This window comes from Ammodytes marinus (assembly GCF_949987685.1).
Source record: "Ammodytes marinus genome assembly, chromosome: 2".
In the NCBI taxonomy this organism is placed as follows: domain Eukaryota; kingdom Metazoa; phylum Chordata; class Actinopteri; order Uranoscopiformes; family Ammodytidae; genus Ammodytes; species Ammodytes marinus.
Genome location: NC_137231.1, coordinates 33680533 through 33697186, shown reverse-complemented (window position 1 = coordinate 33697186; position 16654 = coordinate 33680533). Strand labels below are relative to the sequence as shown.

The following is a 16654-nucleotide window of genomic DNA, read 5'->3' as shown; positions in this document are numbered from 1 at the left end:
ATTGACAGGAGAACTATAACAAGAACCGCCAGGGGATACAATCTGGCAAGAAAATCACAGCACAAATTGAAATAGAAAAATGTTAAAGAGAGCAATTATTTCAGTTTTTTTTTTATATAGTTTTTGTTTTTAAATATAAAGCCTTTTTTGTTGTTTGGATCCATTTTAAAACACAAGGAATGATGGTTCTCATGACTTATTCATGAATATGCCATCTAGTTATAGATCGGCTAAAATAAAGTTGATGAAATACTGCTTTGCTTGAGCAGAAGTGTAATTGGTAAAAACAAAAATTATAATAATAATAAAAAAAAATTAACGAAATATGGATTAGTTAAACACATATGCTGGAAGGTGTAGCCTATTTCTGCATTTTATTCATGTGTTTATTAATTGTTGTTCTTAATGACGGAAGCCCTGAACTGAAAATGGCCTATATTAGATATAATAAACAAATATTATTTAAACATAGGCCTATTTATGATGCACATTTTAAAACAGAGGCAATAAAAAAAGGAAAATTAACATTAAAATGTGAACAATTTTTAAAGCAACGTATACATATTTTGATTAAAGTTCAATGCATTATAGCCTACCTACTTGACCATTGTTGTACTGCTCTGAGATAAACTAAACTAAAGGACAGACATGGTACTGATATGGGGTGAACATTTTAGTGATCTTTCACCACCACCTGCTGGACATATTGTATATTTCAGCTCTGGGTTTATTTCATTGAGCTTTTTAAGAGAATGATTCCTCTCACTACATGTTATTTGGTGAATATTTACCTTTCAGAAAGATCGAGATTTAATATGTGTTGTTAATAATGAGATCAGTTATGGGGGCTTCGATTCGGTATATGGAGAATGAAAATGAACTTTTTTTTTATGAAAACAAGCAGCTTTCTAAAGCTATTGACACTATGCTTTATAACTTCATATGCAGGAATACAAATCATTAAGTTTAAATGCCTCGATAATCAAATCATTTATGTGCTCTCTATAACATTAGTATTTCATTTGTTGCTGCCATTTTCTGCTATTGCAGCAGTTGTTATTTTGTTTGACATCAATTGTTAATAAGGTTTATCATAAAGAGAACTTGCTTATGTTTGTTTTTCTCTCTCTCTCCCTCTCTCTATCTATTTTTTTCTCTCTCCATCTATCTCTTTTTGGTTGTTGTTGCATGAGTACAGGTTTGACAGGTTTAGATTTACAGAGATAGGTAAGACGTCGATTAAGTTTCACTTGCATCTTGAACTTCTGATGGCGCAGCAAGAAAAATCAGGTGAGTAAACTGAACCAAACTAGATTCAAACACACAAACACACGCACTGCTGCTTTTCAGAAAATGTTGGTCGAACGTCAAAGTTGTTGTTTTAGTGACACTAGTTCAATTGTAGTATGATATTAATAACTACTATTAAACTATTGATCGGTTGGGCCGCACCTAGTCTGCACGGAAGCTTGTGACAAAAAAAATTCACTAACAAAATCATAAATGAAAAGGAGTTTGAATAATATTTCACTAAATACTCTTTTGCGATGTATAATAGTGTGTAGATTAACAGCAGCTACAGTATTTTGGATCAGCACTTTTGGAAATAATTGTGTGTGTGTGTGTGTGTGTGTGTGTGTGTGTGTGTGTGTGTGTGTGTGTGTGTGTGTGTGTGTGTGTGTGTGTGTGTGTGTGTGTGTGTGCGTGTGTGCGTGTGGGGATCATTTTAGTGATCTTTACCCACCTCCTGCTGGACATATTGTATATTTCAGCTCTGGGTTCATTTCATTGAGCTTTTCTTTTTTTTTAAAGATATTTTTTGGAATGTTGGTTTTATTGAACAGACTTGTAGACATAGAGTTGAAATGGGGCAAAGAAGGAAAGAAATGCAGAACTGACCCGGGTGGGATTCGACCCATGGGTCTGCTGTGGGGCCTGGGCCCGGGGGGGGGGGGGGGGGGGGCAGGGGGAGGGACACACGCTCTTACCCACTGCACCACGGGCTCCCCATCATTGGGCTTTTTGAGAGAATGATTCCTCTCTCTAAATGTTATCTGGGGAATATTTACCTTTCAGAAAGATCAAGATTTAATATGTTTTGCAATGAGATCAGTTATGGGGGCTTCAGTAAGAAAGAACAAAGTAAATAATTAAATAAAAATTAAGAAAATTACATATACAGGAGTGTTTAAGTCATCCATCTGCTGTTCAGTTAATATACAAAACATATTAGATCATAGTCTCTACTTTATTATCCTGTTATCTCAAGAGAACAACATGTAAATGATATGTTATTACTGGAGGAAATGAAATGTAAGCCTAGGAGAATGAAACTTAACATCTTAAGTTTTTTTTTTTCATGTAAACAAGCCGCTCTCTAAAAGCTATTGACAATATGCTTTCAAACCTCTATCCATGCAACAACAACAAAAAAGATGGAGAGAGAGAGAAAAAAAACAACATAAGTGAGTTCTCTTTATAATAAACATTATTAAAAATGTACGTCAAACATAATAACAACTGCTGCAATAGCAGAAAATCACAGCAACAAATTAAATAGTTGGCCTTGTGTTATAGAGAGCAGTTAAATGAGTTTATTATTGCCACATTGTTTACGTAATGATTTATATTCCTGCACATTAAGTTGAAAATATCTTTTTGTAACCTTCATATGCAGGAATACAAATCACTACGTTAAAAATTAATTTACATAAAACTCATTGATGTGCTCTCTATAACATTTTCAGCAGTTGTTATTATTGTTTCGTCAATTGTTAATAAGTTTTATAATAAAGAAAACTCGCTTATGTTTTCTCTCTCTCTGTCTCCCTATCTCTATCCCCATCTCTCTCTCGTTGTTGTTGTTGCATGAGTACAGGTTCTTACAGGTTTAGATTTACAGAGATAGGAAAGACGTCGATCAAGTTTCACTTGCATCTTGAACTTCTAATGGCGCAGCAAGAAAAATCAGGTGAGTAAACTGAACCAAACTACATTCAAACGCGCTGTGGGTTTTCAGAAGCTGTTGGTGGAACGTCAAACTTGTTGTTATGGTGACACTAGTTCAATTAAAGTATAATATTGATAACTACTATTCAACTATTGATCGGTTGGGCCGCACCTAGTCTACACGGAAGCTTGTAAAAAAAAAATCACTAACAAAATCGTAACTGAAATTCTCACTTAATATTTGTTTGCAGTGCAATTAGTGCAATAGTATAGATTAACAGCACGTTTGGAAATAATTGATGTGTGTGTGTGTGTGTGTGTGTGTGTGTGTGTGTATTTGCAAGAGCGTATATCTGTGGGCGTTCATGCGTGCGTGCAAGTAGGCCTATGTTTGTTAGAACGAATTTGAGTTTGAGACCTCATGAGTGGCAACATTTTCAGAAAGTAATGTTAATGTTGTCCGTTTCTCACTTTGGGACAGGCCTTTAAAAGGGCTGTTTGAGTGTTAACACTAACACAGAAAATAATGGCTAATGCAATGTGTTATTGACTTAATTGAAGCTAAATGTATTTTGCTGCACTGCTCTAAACTAAGGCAGTGGCATGGTATGTACAATGTGTGGGGAACATTTTCGTGATCTTTTGGCTTCACCTGCTGGACATATTGTATATTTCAGCTCTGGGTTTATTTCATTCATATTCATATTTTTAAGAGAATGTTTCTTCTTACTAGATGTTTTAATCTTAGAAATATTTACCTTGCAGAATAATCAAGATTTAGTATGTTTTGGACTGTTAATAATGAGATCAGTTATGGGGACAAACAAACAAACAAACAAACAAACAAATAAATAAATAAATACATAAATAAATAAATACAAATTAAGGAATTGACGTATACAGGAGATTATATTTTTTAGTCATCCATCAGTCGTGCAGTTAATAAACAAAACATATAAGGATCAGGATCTCTACTTCATTTTCCTGCGTAATTAATTAATTAATTAATTTCGTAATCACTGGAGGAAATACAATATAGGCCTAATATTCTGTATGGAGAATGAAAATGACCTTTCTGTAGATGTTAATGTTAACAAGCAACTTTCTAAAGCTATTGACAATATCCTTTTAAACCTCATATGCAGGAATACAAATCATTACGTTAAAGATTTAGCGAGAATAAACTGATTGGTGTGCTCTCTATAACATTTTGATTAAGTTTTTTGCAGCGATTTTCTGCTATTGCAGCAGTTATTATTATGTTTGACGTCAATTGTTAATAAGGTTTATGATAAAGAGAACTCGCTTATGTTTCTCTCTCTCTCTCTTTTTTTGTCGTTGCATGAGTACAGGTTTGACAGGTTTAGATTTACAGATATAGGTAAGACTTTGATTAAGTTTCACTTGCATCTTGAACTTTTAATGGCGCAGCACGAAAAATCAGGTGAGTAAACTGAACCAAACTAGATTCAAACACACGCACTGCAGGCTTTCAGAAGTGTGTGTGTGTGTGTGTGTGGGGGGGGGGGGGGGGGGGGGGGGAGGGGGGGGGCATGCGTGCAAGTAGGCCTATGTTTGTGAGAATGTGAGGTAATCTTCTCATTTTGGGACAGGCCTTTAAAGGGTTAGGGTAAGTTCAGGGGTTGGGGTTAGGCAAAGTGGTAATGGTTATGGTTAGGGCAAGGGAATGCATTATGTCAATGGGTGTCCTCACAAGTATAAGTGTACTAAGGTGTGTGTGTGCGTGTGTGTGTGTGTGTGTGCGCGTGTGTGTGTACGTATTGCTCATCTTGTGGGGACATTTTTCTGTTCACGCAGTTATATTGTGGGGACGTGCCTTCCTTTGGGGGTCAAAATGGAAGTCCCCATTAGATAAATAGTTACATTTTAGGTGGAAGGCTTGCTTTAAGGTAAGAGTAGAGAGAGAGAGAGGTAAAGAGAGAGTTTAATATATTGAAGCTTTAGGTGGTGCATGTGGTGTAATGTTTAAATGAATCCGACTAACTATGTAATCCGGGGGGACGCCTATTAGTAAGCATCTGATAGGGGTTAGGCATTTTTGTCAATCAAAATTAAAGATATTGTTATTAAAGTTTAATGAAGTTTACCGAAATTTGGGCTCTGCTCTGGTTCCAGTGACTCATTAAGCATTTTGAACCAATCACAGCAGTTCTCTGTCACAACATTCTTTAAAAATTCCTTGACTGAGCGACTGTTGCCATGGAGAATATTTGATACATGAGCCTGGGAGCCATGCCAACACAATACTGGCAAACATTCTAGACAGTTTTTTTCAACTAAGTTTTATAATATTTATGAACATTTAATTTAAATCAGATTTTTGTAAAAGCTTATTGAGACACCCAACTTTGAAATCATATAGCCTACCTATTGTTTTTTTTTATTTAGATTTTTAATTTGTACAAAATGTAAAATCCAAATAATTTTCTTTGCTGTCGTGTAACCTTTTAGACATTATTGCAAACCTAAAACTTGCATTACATAGGCGACATTCATATTCAGCTTGACGTTTTTTCTTATTTTCAGAGTAACTGAAGGTTTCCAACAAAGCTTTTCTCCTGGTTCTTTCATCATGGCCACTGCTGGAGCATCTGGTGAGTACAGGACAATATGTTTTGTTGTTTCATATTATATATAAGCCTACACAGAATGTGAAATAGATCCACAAATGAGTAAAAATAGCCAGAACTACCGCCTAGTGGTTCTATGCCTCCGAGAGTCATACAAATGCTGAAAGGTGAAAGCCCAGTGTTGGTAGTCAATGCTTTAAAGAAGGTAAAGTTCCTAAGAAGATACAACATTGTACAAGGTCACTGAGACCTCACACTATGGAAGGTCACAGTAACCTTTGACCTCCAAATCTATTCAGTTCATCCTAGAATTAGAGTCGACATTTGTGCAAAGTTTGAAGAAAATCTTTCATAAGAGATAATAAGAAAACATGTTCACAAGACGGTCGGACAACCCAAAAAACTTAATGCCTCCAGCTTTTGGCTATTGCCGGTGCAGAGGCATAAAAATATTCCAGATGAGGAAAACAGTGGTGTTGGATTACAGTCACATCATACATTAAACACTCCCAGTAAAAAACATGATACTCCACATGTTTGTTGCTGATAAGATGTGTGTTGCAATCTGCTCTGTAGAGTTGGAAGCCAGCCAGCTGCAGTGCAAGAGTCTGGTAACGATACACACAGCCAGGTTACATTATGGTAAAAAAAGACATATATGTTTGTTGATATCAAACGGATTTCATGAAATTGCTGTAGAAAAAAGTATCGAAGTCAAGGTTTGGTATTGGTGTCTGTAGCCATATCGACAAATGTTATACAATAACAAGCTCTAGTCAGCAGGAAGTGGGGAGAAGCCACTCAAACAAAGCACCTCATGTGACCTGCAGCAAGACACAGCTTGACAGCAATGTTCCAGGTTCACAACATTCCAGCAACCAAAACAGAAATGAACCAGTTTAGCATACCCGACAAAGTCTCCCTAGCCAACAAAGTCATCCCAAGATAAACAAGACAAAGAGGCCTAGCTACAACCAAACTCAAACAGAACAAAACAAAGGACTCAGCACTTACTACTAAAGTCTGCAAATATCAAAGACAACATTAAAGGTTACATCTTCCTCTTAAAATATACTAGTTACTAATTTTCCAAACCAAATGATCCTTCACATTTGGGTGTGCCAAGCTAAAAAAAAATAGATTATGCAACTTCACATCTAGACCAGGCAAAGAAACATTGTTTTTTTTTCTATGTCAGTTTGTTAAATACAAATCCAAGACAAAATAAATATATCATGTACATTCATGAAACAAAAAGGTTTCCACATTTGAATGAATGTGTTCTGTATCCTTACAGTCACAGATGATCTTCGTCCTATGAAACGGAGAAGCAGCTATTATTGGCTGCCACCTAGCCGTGAGTAAAACTGAACCAAGTCAGAATTATTCTCTATATTGACATCACCTGTTTTTGTCATTTTGATTAAAGTACCTGTTTACACTACCTGTCAGACGTATTAGAACACCTTAATTTTTCGGTTTTGTTGTCACGAATTTGACGGTACAGAAATACGTTCCATGCTAACATTTGCCCACCGGGGAAGACTCAAAGATCTCACACTCACACATGGCTGAGCTGACAAGAGCGCTCACTCCGATCGTTTATCCAAAAACCAATTTGCCATTAAAAGGCTTGTCACGTGATACGGGCTCGATGTCCACTAGTTCATAAGCATGTTCATATGTTACGTTTTTCGGCCACTAAACGTTCATTGGCCTACGTATCCCTCAATGCAGAAGAGTAGGGGAGACCGGGGCTAGTAGGCACACTTTTTTACTCTAGTGAGAATTGCTCATCACCTAAACATCTTTCAATAGTCATTCCTACATTACATTGAAGCTTAAGGTGTTGGCTTGAAATGTGTACCCCTCACTTTTTCTAACTTATTGTAATAAAGAAGAAATTTACCATCAAAGACACTCTAACACATTGTGACAACCAACCCCATCAAGGGGCCGAGACATAACGATTGTGACAACCAACCTATGTGACAAATAACCCCGTTCTCCCCTACCCTGAAAAAGTTTTTCTCTTGCGACTGGGTTGTTTTATTAATGGAAGAATGGGACTGTTCTAACACTTCAGACCTGTTGTGAAGTTTTTTTCTAATTCATTGTTTTTCCTTTTAGTGTCTGAGCTGAGGGTCATTCTGCTGGGGAACAGCTGGTCTGAGAGGAGTTCAGTGGGGAATTTAATACTGGGAGAGACAACGTTCAACTTTGAGGAAGAACCAGACATTCAGAAATTCAAAGGATCATTTAAGGAGAACAAAATAGTTCTCATCAACACACCAGATCTGCTTCATCCCAGCATCTCTGAAGACAAACTGACAGAACATATAAAAAACTGTGCCCGTCTTTGTTCTCCTGGCCCTCATGTGTTCCTGCTGGTTCTAAAACCAGAAGACTTCACAGAACACCAAAAAGTGAAACTCTGCAAAGTCCTTCAACTCTTTAGTGATCGATCATTTGACCATTCACTGGTTCTGATCTCACCATCCAGAGAGAAAAGTTCAGGTTTCAGGGACAAACATGTAAAAGACCAGTCCCTGAAAGACATGATTAAAATGTGTAGCGACAGATCCTTGAAGCAGAAGAAACTTGAACAATCAGAGCTGTTAACGCGCCTGGGTCAAATTGCAAAGGAAAACAATGGAGAACATGTTATCTGTAAGGTGTTTGAGGATGAGGATGCAGGTCTATTCATTAAACAACAGTCTGTTTCTGATTCCAACATACCAGCTTTAAACCTGGTTCTTTTCGGAAGGCGAGCAGCAGGTAAGATATCAGTAGCCAAGGCCATTTTAGGTCAGACAGACCTTAAATCAGTCTCCAACTCATCAGTGTGTATTAAACATCAGGGAGAGGTTTGTGGACGTTGGGTTTCCCTGGTGGAACTGCCTGCCCTGTATGGAAAACCTAATGAGGCAGTGATGGAGGAATCACTCAGGTGTATCTCCCTCTGTGATCCTGAGGGCGTTCATGCCTTTATCCTGGTGCTACCTGTTGGTCCTCTCACTGATGAAGACAAGGAAGAGTTAGAAATCATCCAGAACATATTCAGCTCTCGAGTCAATGACTTCACCATGATTCTGTTCACTGTGGAGTCCGATCCTACAACTGCAGATGTTGTTAACTTTGTTACTAAGAACAGAGACATCCAGGAGCTCTGTCAGAGCTGTGGGGGAAGATATGTCTTTCTCAATGTCAAGGACAAGCAGAAGATCCCAGAGTTGCTCAATAATGTGGAGAAGATGATGAGAGTTGAAGCATCCCGATGCTTCTCAAAAGACACAATCATCATGGCTCAGATGGAGAAGGCTTTACAACCGAAGGATGTGGAACAGAGGCATGAGATGGGAGCTGATTATGAAAGCCAGAGCACAGAGCCTCTCAGGATGGTGCTGATTGGGAAGACTGGCCTTGGGAAGAGTGCAACTGGAAACACAATTTTGGGCAAAGACAGTTTTAAATCTACCGCACGCTCAAAGTCTGTCACCAAGGTTTGTGAGAAAGCAAAAGGAGAGATCGATGGACGACCTGTCCATGTGGTCGACACCCCCGGCTTATTTGACACAAATCTGTCCAACGATGACGTTCAACAAGAGCTTCTGAAATGCATCAGCATGTTGTCTCCTGGACCTCATGTCGTCTTGCTGGTGCTGCAGATCGGTCGCTTTACACAAGAAGAAAAAGATTCTGTGGAATTGATCAAGAAATGTTTTGGTGAGAAGTCTGGAGACTTCATCATCATAATATTCACCAGAGGAGATGCTCTCAAAGGTGAGTCAATTGAGAGTTACATAGAAGACAGTGACGCCTTTTTGATAAAACTGGTAAAGGACTGTGGAGGAAGATACCAGGTCTTCAATAATGAGGATAAGACAGACCGCACTCAAGTCAGGGAGTTATTGAAAAAGTCAAACAAAGTTATGAAAGAAAATGGCGGCAGCTGCTATACCTCAGATATGTTCGAAGAGGCGGAGGCAGCGATACAGAGGGAGGTGAAGAGGATCCTGAAAGAGAAAGAAGAAGAGATGAAGAAAGAGAGAGAGGAGCTAGAAAGGAAACATAGGGAGGAAATAGAAGCAATGAAGAAAAGAATGAAACAAGAGAAAGCAGAAATTGAACAGGAGAGAAACAGACAACTTAAAGAAATGGAGGAAAACATCAAAAAGATAGAAAGAGAGAGAAAGAAAGAAAAGGAAAAGAGAGACGAAGAGGAGAGGAGAAGGAAAATGGAGGAAGAAATGCATCAAAAAGAATGGGAACTAAAACTCAAAGTGCTGGAAAAGGAAATGAAGTCAGAATCAGAGGAAAAGAAAACCACTGACAGAGAGTTGGAGCAGAGTAGAGAAGAGATGAGAAAGAAACAGGAGAACTGGGAGAAGGAAAGAAAAGAATGGTGGGAGAAACAACATCAAGAAGATGATCAGAAACGACATGACGAACGAATAAGACTCAAACGGTTACAAGAAGAATACGAGCAGGAGAGACTTAAACAAGAGAACAAAAGAAGAGAAGAAGATCGAAACAGAAGAGAACAGGAGGAAAAAGAGAGAAAAGAATTAGAAGAAAACTATAAGAAGAAAATGGATGAAATGAAGAAGATGTATGAAGAAGAGGCCAGGAAACAAGCTGAAGAATTTAATGACTTCAGAACGAAATACACCATGGACTTCACAGCATTGTTGGAGAAGCACATGGATGAAATACAGGACACAAAGCAAAAGCATGGTCTACAAATAAAAGAGGCAGAAGAAAGCAAGGGCAAAGAGTACGGTCCCTTTGACAACATCTCCAGCAGCAATGAAAAACATCAAGAAATTGAGGAGATAAAGAGAAAGCATGAAAAAGAATTAAAGGAATTAAAACAGAAATACAAAGACAGATGCATCATCGCCTAAATCTTGATCATGATGATGTTTGCAGGTGGAGCATGATTGGTTTGCTTTTCCTTTCATTTTATTGCTGGACCATGGAGGTGATGCAGTCAGGAGACTCGATGTTAATATCTGACAACTGATATACGGTTAAACTGTAAATGAGCATGTTCAACAGTGTCTATTGACACCTTATACCATAGTCTGTGTGAATACTCTATTCTGATTGGCTGGAGAACATTCCATAGGTGTGGATTAACCCCTGATGTATGGACACCTAGATGGAACCGTTTACATTCTGTCCACTTTAATGCGTCGCCGCTGATTAAACTGTTGATAAGGGATTTATAAAGCCTAAAATATCCTGACGTGCAATAGTCTCTGACCACCAGGTTTGTAACTGAGTTTACAAGTATTTAGCCACCAAAGCCCGGCTTCACTGTCTATCTGGACATAGGCTACTGCTGTCAGTCGATGCCTCACGTAACTTCAGGCTGTAGCACATATTACACATGTTTGCCAGTCATATTGTCCGTGAAATTCGTTATTGATTTTTGGGGAAATGCTTTGTTAGCTCGGTGGAGATGTTGTTAAACATAGCCTATTGGCCAATAACATTTACTGTTTGTACAGCGTGCGCAATGTTTTTTGACTTTGTATCTTGCTAGCGAAACAGTAGCTCTGTGGCTAACAGCTGCCCCAGTCTCCCATTGCTCGTATCCCTGGTCCGACTTCCCAGTACAATTTGAACGCACCGTTAAAGCCAAATGATGTCGTTGCTAAGTCGTATCCTTGGTTGTTCCTATTGACTGAAGTACTGAACTACGTTTTCATTACATAAGAACCTTATGGGTTTGCGATGGGTATTCCAGTTATTATACGGTCTCAGGTGTTGCTATGGAACGTTGTTATTGGTTAAAAAAAAATCTAATTTGATCGCTAAAAGGCATGAAAATATAAATTAGTGGCCTTATTATTATTTTTATTAGTAGGTGACTATGGTATAAGCTGCGCGTCGGACAGTTCTCGCCTCCACGGCGTCCATTAATTCCTGATACATGGACACCTCGTCGGGCATTAACCCTTACATAAATAACCCCTTCAGACATCTGATCAAAAGGATGTCCAAGTTCCTGCCTCACTAAATGTCAAGAACGATTTTGAACTGAAAGGAGAAGCTTCTTGGATGAAGTTGAACAAAAACAACATACATTCAAATGTTTCAATTTTGTTTAACAATATATATACGTTTTTTATAAACAATCACTTAGTCTGTCTTGATCGGAAAGCCACAAACAGGTTTTATTATTTGTCAAATCGAAACACTTTATCTTTTTAAGCATCCTGTTGTATTGATGTAAGGTTCATGTAAAATGACTGGATTTGTTTATATAGTTCCTGGTTGTAATGTACATGTGTTTACCTGACGTCTGTTCATTTAGTCAATTTCAGCAAATCCGGATACTGTAATCTTATCCATTTCTCTGACAAGTTCATGTTTTATTTGTTGATGGATCAATTGCCAATTAGAAACCGTCCTGTGTTGAATAACAGATATATTCTTAAAATTACAATATTCGACCACTGCCATTTCTTAACAGGGCCGGAATTTTGTTTAATTCAGTTTTCAAAGCTCATAGAGACTTACCCAAGGAGAGACCAAACTGAAATGTTTTGATGTAGGGGCTTCTACAAAGTTTCTCAATAAAGGTTTTAATATGTATGTAAAAAATACTTTTCTGTTTTAATTTTTTTTAATTTAGCAAATATTGCTATTTTTCTTTTTCATTATGGGTTATTGAATGTTGATTAATAGGCAAACAAGGCAATTGTATCCATTTAAAATAACAAGTACAACACAATAAATTATACAAAAAAGTGAAGGGGCCTAAACAGTTGTAGTTGGTGTATTCCATCCTATATGGGAATCCTAAGGAAATGCCAGCTATGATCACTGTTTTTTAATCGCACCAGAATGTTGTCATCATATTGGATTCCTATTCCTCTAATCATGATTTGTAAAGTTCTTCTACTATTATGAGTTAGTATTTTGATAATTTATTTCGAGATTATTGATTTTTTAAATGTGCATTATAAACATGTTAGTGCCCTGCATATTATAGCTCATGCAGAGGTTTTATACAATATTGTTAATATGCAATGTAACATATATTTCTATAACCATATACACACATACACTTCACCTAGAAATACGAAAATACTGGATTGTAGAACTGTGTAACGTGTCAATCACCTACAACTTTCGTGAATAAATATTTTGAATATTGTATACCAAATATTTGTGCTGACTGACAGCTCACATAAACACCCACGGGCACATAGCTGAGATTCATTCATGACCTTGAAAACTTGAGTTGAAAATAATAATGATTCAATATTGAAAGGAGACTAGTCTACGTAGTATGTTAGACCTATATCAAGTTTGAAGGTGTAGTTCCAACAATAACTAACATTGTGAAATGTGTATTTACATTACAGTGAGTGTTTAAGTGCTTAATACAATATATACGACTCTTTGACACTACTGTATAGCTGTGGCAGCATAGAAACACTCTGACAGTCCTAAATGTTCATTTTCTGACTTAATTCTAAATCTGTATTTTTGTGCTCCTGGTAGTAGAGTATCATAAGCACTACAACTACAGCATCAGAAATTACCTCATTAATTTATCTTCTACAAAGATGACATTTAATCTTACAGGACAATTGTACTTAAGTTTACTTTTACAGTGTACAGGGCCTTTTATATTTCTGTTCACTAACGCAGGTAAGACTGCGAAACAAACAACAAACTGCAGCCTCCGAAAAGACCATGAAGACTAAACAACACCTCCTGCAGCATCACTAGATAAAACCATTAAGAGTTATTGTGTCCATCCCCTGTATCATAAAAGAGGGATGGTTTAATGTAGGAGAGATCCACTATGATCTTTTTGTGCTCTAACATTAACTACTGAACTGGAGTCTGTTTTAGAACTTCTACTGCGGCTCTGTAACTCTCTTTATTTACTGTTATTTACAGTTCCTGTTAATGCTTTTGAAACGTGAACATACATATTGATAACATATATACAGTATTTAGAATGAAACTCCACTCCACAGTGTTTAATAATGTGTTTTTATTATTATGACTTTAATCAGCGATATTAGGTGTTTCAACAGTAACAATTGCAAGGACTGTTGTGTTTTGATTTCAGAATGTAAGGTTTAATAGGTCAATCTTTGCAAATGTGACTGTGTCTGAGCCATAATGGGAATATGGAAATAATGAAATGGGAATAATAATTGATATAGCTATGGTTAAATTGAGTTGATATTCTGTCTGGCTCCCCCTGTAGGCCAGGGTTATTATTGTATTCATTCACCTAATGAAGGGATTTAAATCCCCTGCGGGAATGTGAAACGGATGACAGTGAGACGGGGAAGCGGGACAATCAAGCCAAGTTCTCCGCAATCACACCATACAATAATGTATTTATAGGCTACATTTGTCAATGGTTTCTTTTTACGTCCACCCCGAGCGGTTTCAACTTTCCCTTTGACCGTCGACTGTGGTGCAGCTAGAGATAGAGCAGGTGAGTGAACTCAACCTAAACTAATTGGAAGGAAAATACCCAAATTTAAATGTTGTTAAAGCAAAAGTGAGTAAAAGTTGTGAAAGTAAAAGTGGTAATATAGAATCGATAATGAAACTGGAGCAGGTTACGAATTCACGTTATTAACTGCAGGATAATCGATCATCCTACCGTCAGTGCTCACATCAAATTCACAGTTTCTGAACAAAGTAACTGGAAATATTAAACTTGTTGGGAACTGTGTAGGTTTATGGCAGGGGTGGCCAACCAGTCAGAGACAAAGAGCCACATTTTTTACTGTGTTACTGCAAAGAGCCACATCGTACACACGGGTACACACAGTGGCCATTCCAGGAAATTTTGACTGGGGGTGGCCAAGGTGGGCCACAGAGTTAGAGTGGGGTGGCTGAATGAATAGCATGTGATATGCTGTACAACCAATTCAAAGATGATTTATAATCCCAAATGCCCAAATCATGTTAGTATCCATTGTAATGTTTGTCAGAAAACTAAACCCCTGAAGGGGGGTCTGGGGGCATCCCCCCCCAGAAGATTTTTTTGTGTTTTTAACATGTAATCTAAGCATTCTGGTGCATTCTGGCGAAGATAATAAAGGAAAAAGTCAATATTTATTTCAGCTCAGATGAATAGTAAAATTAGCAAGACAACATAACTTGCTAGCAGCCAGATGCCTAACAACTGCACAGAGGGACGGATGACCACTAGCTTTTGACCAAATATCTTGCTAAAAAAATAAACCTTTATTTATGAAAGTCTGCCCTTGCTAAGAACCTGTTACACTCGCTAACTACAAACTTTATTTTTTTTATTCAGATTTCAAAAATCTGCTGGGACACGTGCCTATACACATGCATGGGTGGCACGCATGTCACAAGCACACTTTTGTTTTCAAGACCTTTGCTGACCAGAGACCAGTTCTAGTGGCCACAGTCCTACCATTAATTTAGTAATTGAAAATTGGGGGGGTGGGGGGGGGGCGTTTTTATTTTCGCGGGGAGCTTTCACATGCATGCACAAGCATTATTTATTAAAAAAAAAAAAAAAACAGGGGGCCCCACACTAGGACTTGAAACGGGCCCCCAGATCGTTAAGGCCGCCCCTGTGATAATGACAGGACTGGACTCCTACAGTACTAAAGACGACAGGGCAGTCATTTTCAACAATGAACATTGTGTGCACTGCCTCACACACAAACTCTCAGTTCAACCAAGTCCACAAACAAAAATATAACAATTTAAAATAGCGTTTTTCTCTTACTATGCATGTTGCTTTGTGGGACTTACTTTTAGCATGGAGAGAGCTGAAGTGGCGCCGAAGATTTGAAGCCTTGAAATGCGCAAATGACACCTGGCATATAAGGCAGAATGGCCTGCCATAACGTTCAACAAAAAATATGAACTCTCCCACTCTGTTTCGGAGCGAACTTGACACAAATAGTTTACTCACGGAAAACCTCCCTCCAAGCTGAGCGGGCAGTTTTATGTTGCGTCCGCACCAAACGTTTGCGAACGTTATGTTGCGTCCTCAATTAAACATTTGCGAACAGGCATACACATAGGGCCTACACATTAATAAAATTAAAAATGAAATAATAGACAACATGTAAAACGAACGTAAGAGCCGCATGAAACGTTTGCGAACATGCACACACATAGGCCCACACAAAAAAAAAAGTATATAAAAAAAAAAAAAAAAAAAATTATAATCACATAATTTGATATGAACTGAAGAGCCGCACGAAGCTGGGCAAAGAGCCGCATGCGGCTCGCGAGCCGCGGGTTGGCCACCCCTGGTTTATGGTGACACGACAATGATGCCGTGCCATGTTGTATGTGTAGAATATGTTTGAATCCAATCACGTGTATTTATGTATGATATCCTAATTGTTTGAGATGCACCTTTAAAGTTAAAGATCCTTTCATAAATCAAGCATCACTAAATACCTTGTACTGTTTACTGTTCAAACCCTGTTTAGAGCGTTCATACTATTCAAATAATAATTTACGAAGCGGGTCAATCAAACAGTCTATTCCTGACTGAGAAGGATGATTATTTTGTAGAGTTTGCCTGCAACCCGAGGAATCTGGGTCAGGCACAATCGTCTGTGAAAGAACATACTAAGAACAGTCTAAGTTGGTATAAGTTCAAGGATAAATCTCAAGTTGTTATTTTTCATTCTCTGCGCAACATTCTTGAGTCATATGCAGTGTTGGGAACGTTACTTTAAAAAAGTAATTAGTTATAGTTACTCACTACTTGTTCCAAAAAGTAACTGAGTTAGTAACTGAATTACTTTATAATAGAAGTAACTAATTACCAGGGAAAGTAACTATTTGCCTACTGTAAAAAAAAAAAAAAAAGTTGCTAGGCCTATATGTCAACACATTTGGATTTTTCTGAGCAGTTTTCACAAGTCAGTTGAAATGAGTAGAACAGACAGGTAGGCCTACTTGTAGGCTACATAACCTTCAATATTTATTGCACATCAACAGACAGCAATAGGTTTATCCTGCACTTCAAGTATTTTATTCTCAACAAAATTAGTAGAGGAAACTGCTGAATGTACCGTGCTGATCTGCTATATCACTGGATTCACTTCAGGGGTGTCGGCTAA

At 37.7% G+C, this 16654-nt stretch overlaps 2 protein-coding genes across 3 annotated transcripts in view; one reads left to right on the top strand and one right to left on the bottom strand.

The window, feature by feature from the left end:
- LOC307265639 (GTPase IMAP family member 8-like) overlaps nt 1-16654 on the bottom strand; it is a 45285-nt gene that overhangs the window by 10703 nt on the left and 17928 nt on the right. The window lies entirely within an intron of this gene.
- On the top strand, nt 1196-12652 carry LOC307265625 (GTPase IMAP family member 8-like). Of its 2 annotated transcripts, none has more exons than XM_080047401.1 (4): nt 1196-1290; nt 5497-5564; nt 6838-6897; nt 7671-12652. In XM_080047401.1, the coding sequence occupies exons 2-4, from the start codon at nt 5543-5545 to the stop codon at nt 10445-10447; spliced, it is 2859 nt and encodes a 952-aa protein (XP_079903527.1). In that variant the 5' UTR covers nt 1196-1290; nt 5497-5542; the 3' UTR covers nt 10448-12652. The 2 variants fall into 2 exon arrangements, with proteins under 2 accessions (XP_079903527.1, XP_079903526.1); XM_080047400.1 differs by lacking the exon at nt 1196-1290 and adding an exon at nt 2879-2971.

What these genes read in the sequence shown, in the direction of transcription:
- LOC307265625 (XM_080047401.1), top strand. Translation starts at nt 5,543, where the DNA reads ATGGCCACTGCTGGAGCATCTG. An exon ending in GGCCACTGCTGGAGCATCTG is followed by an intron (nt 5,565 to 6,837) that starts GTGAGTACAGGA and finishes GTATCCTTACAG; the next exon opens with TCACAGATGATCTTCGTCCT. An exon ending in TTATTGGCTGCCACCTAGCC is followed by an intron (nt 6,898 to 7,670) that starts GTGAGTAAAACT and finishes TTTTCCTTTTAG; the next exon opens with TGTCTGAGCTGAGGGTCATT.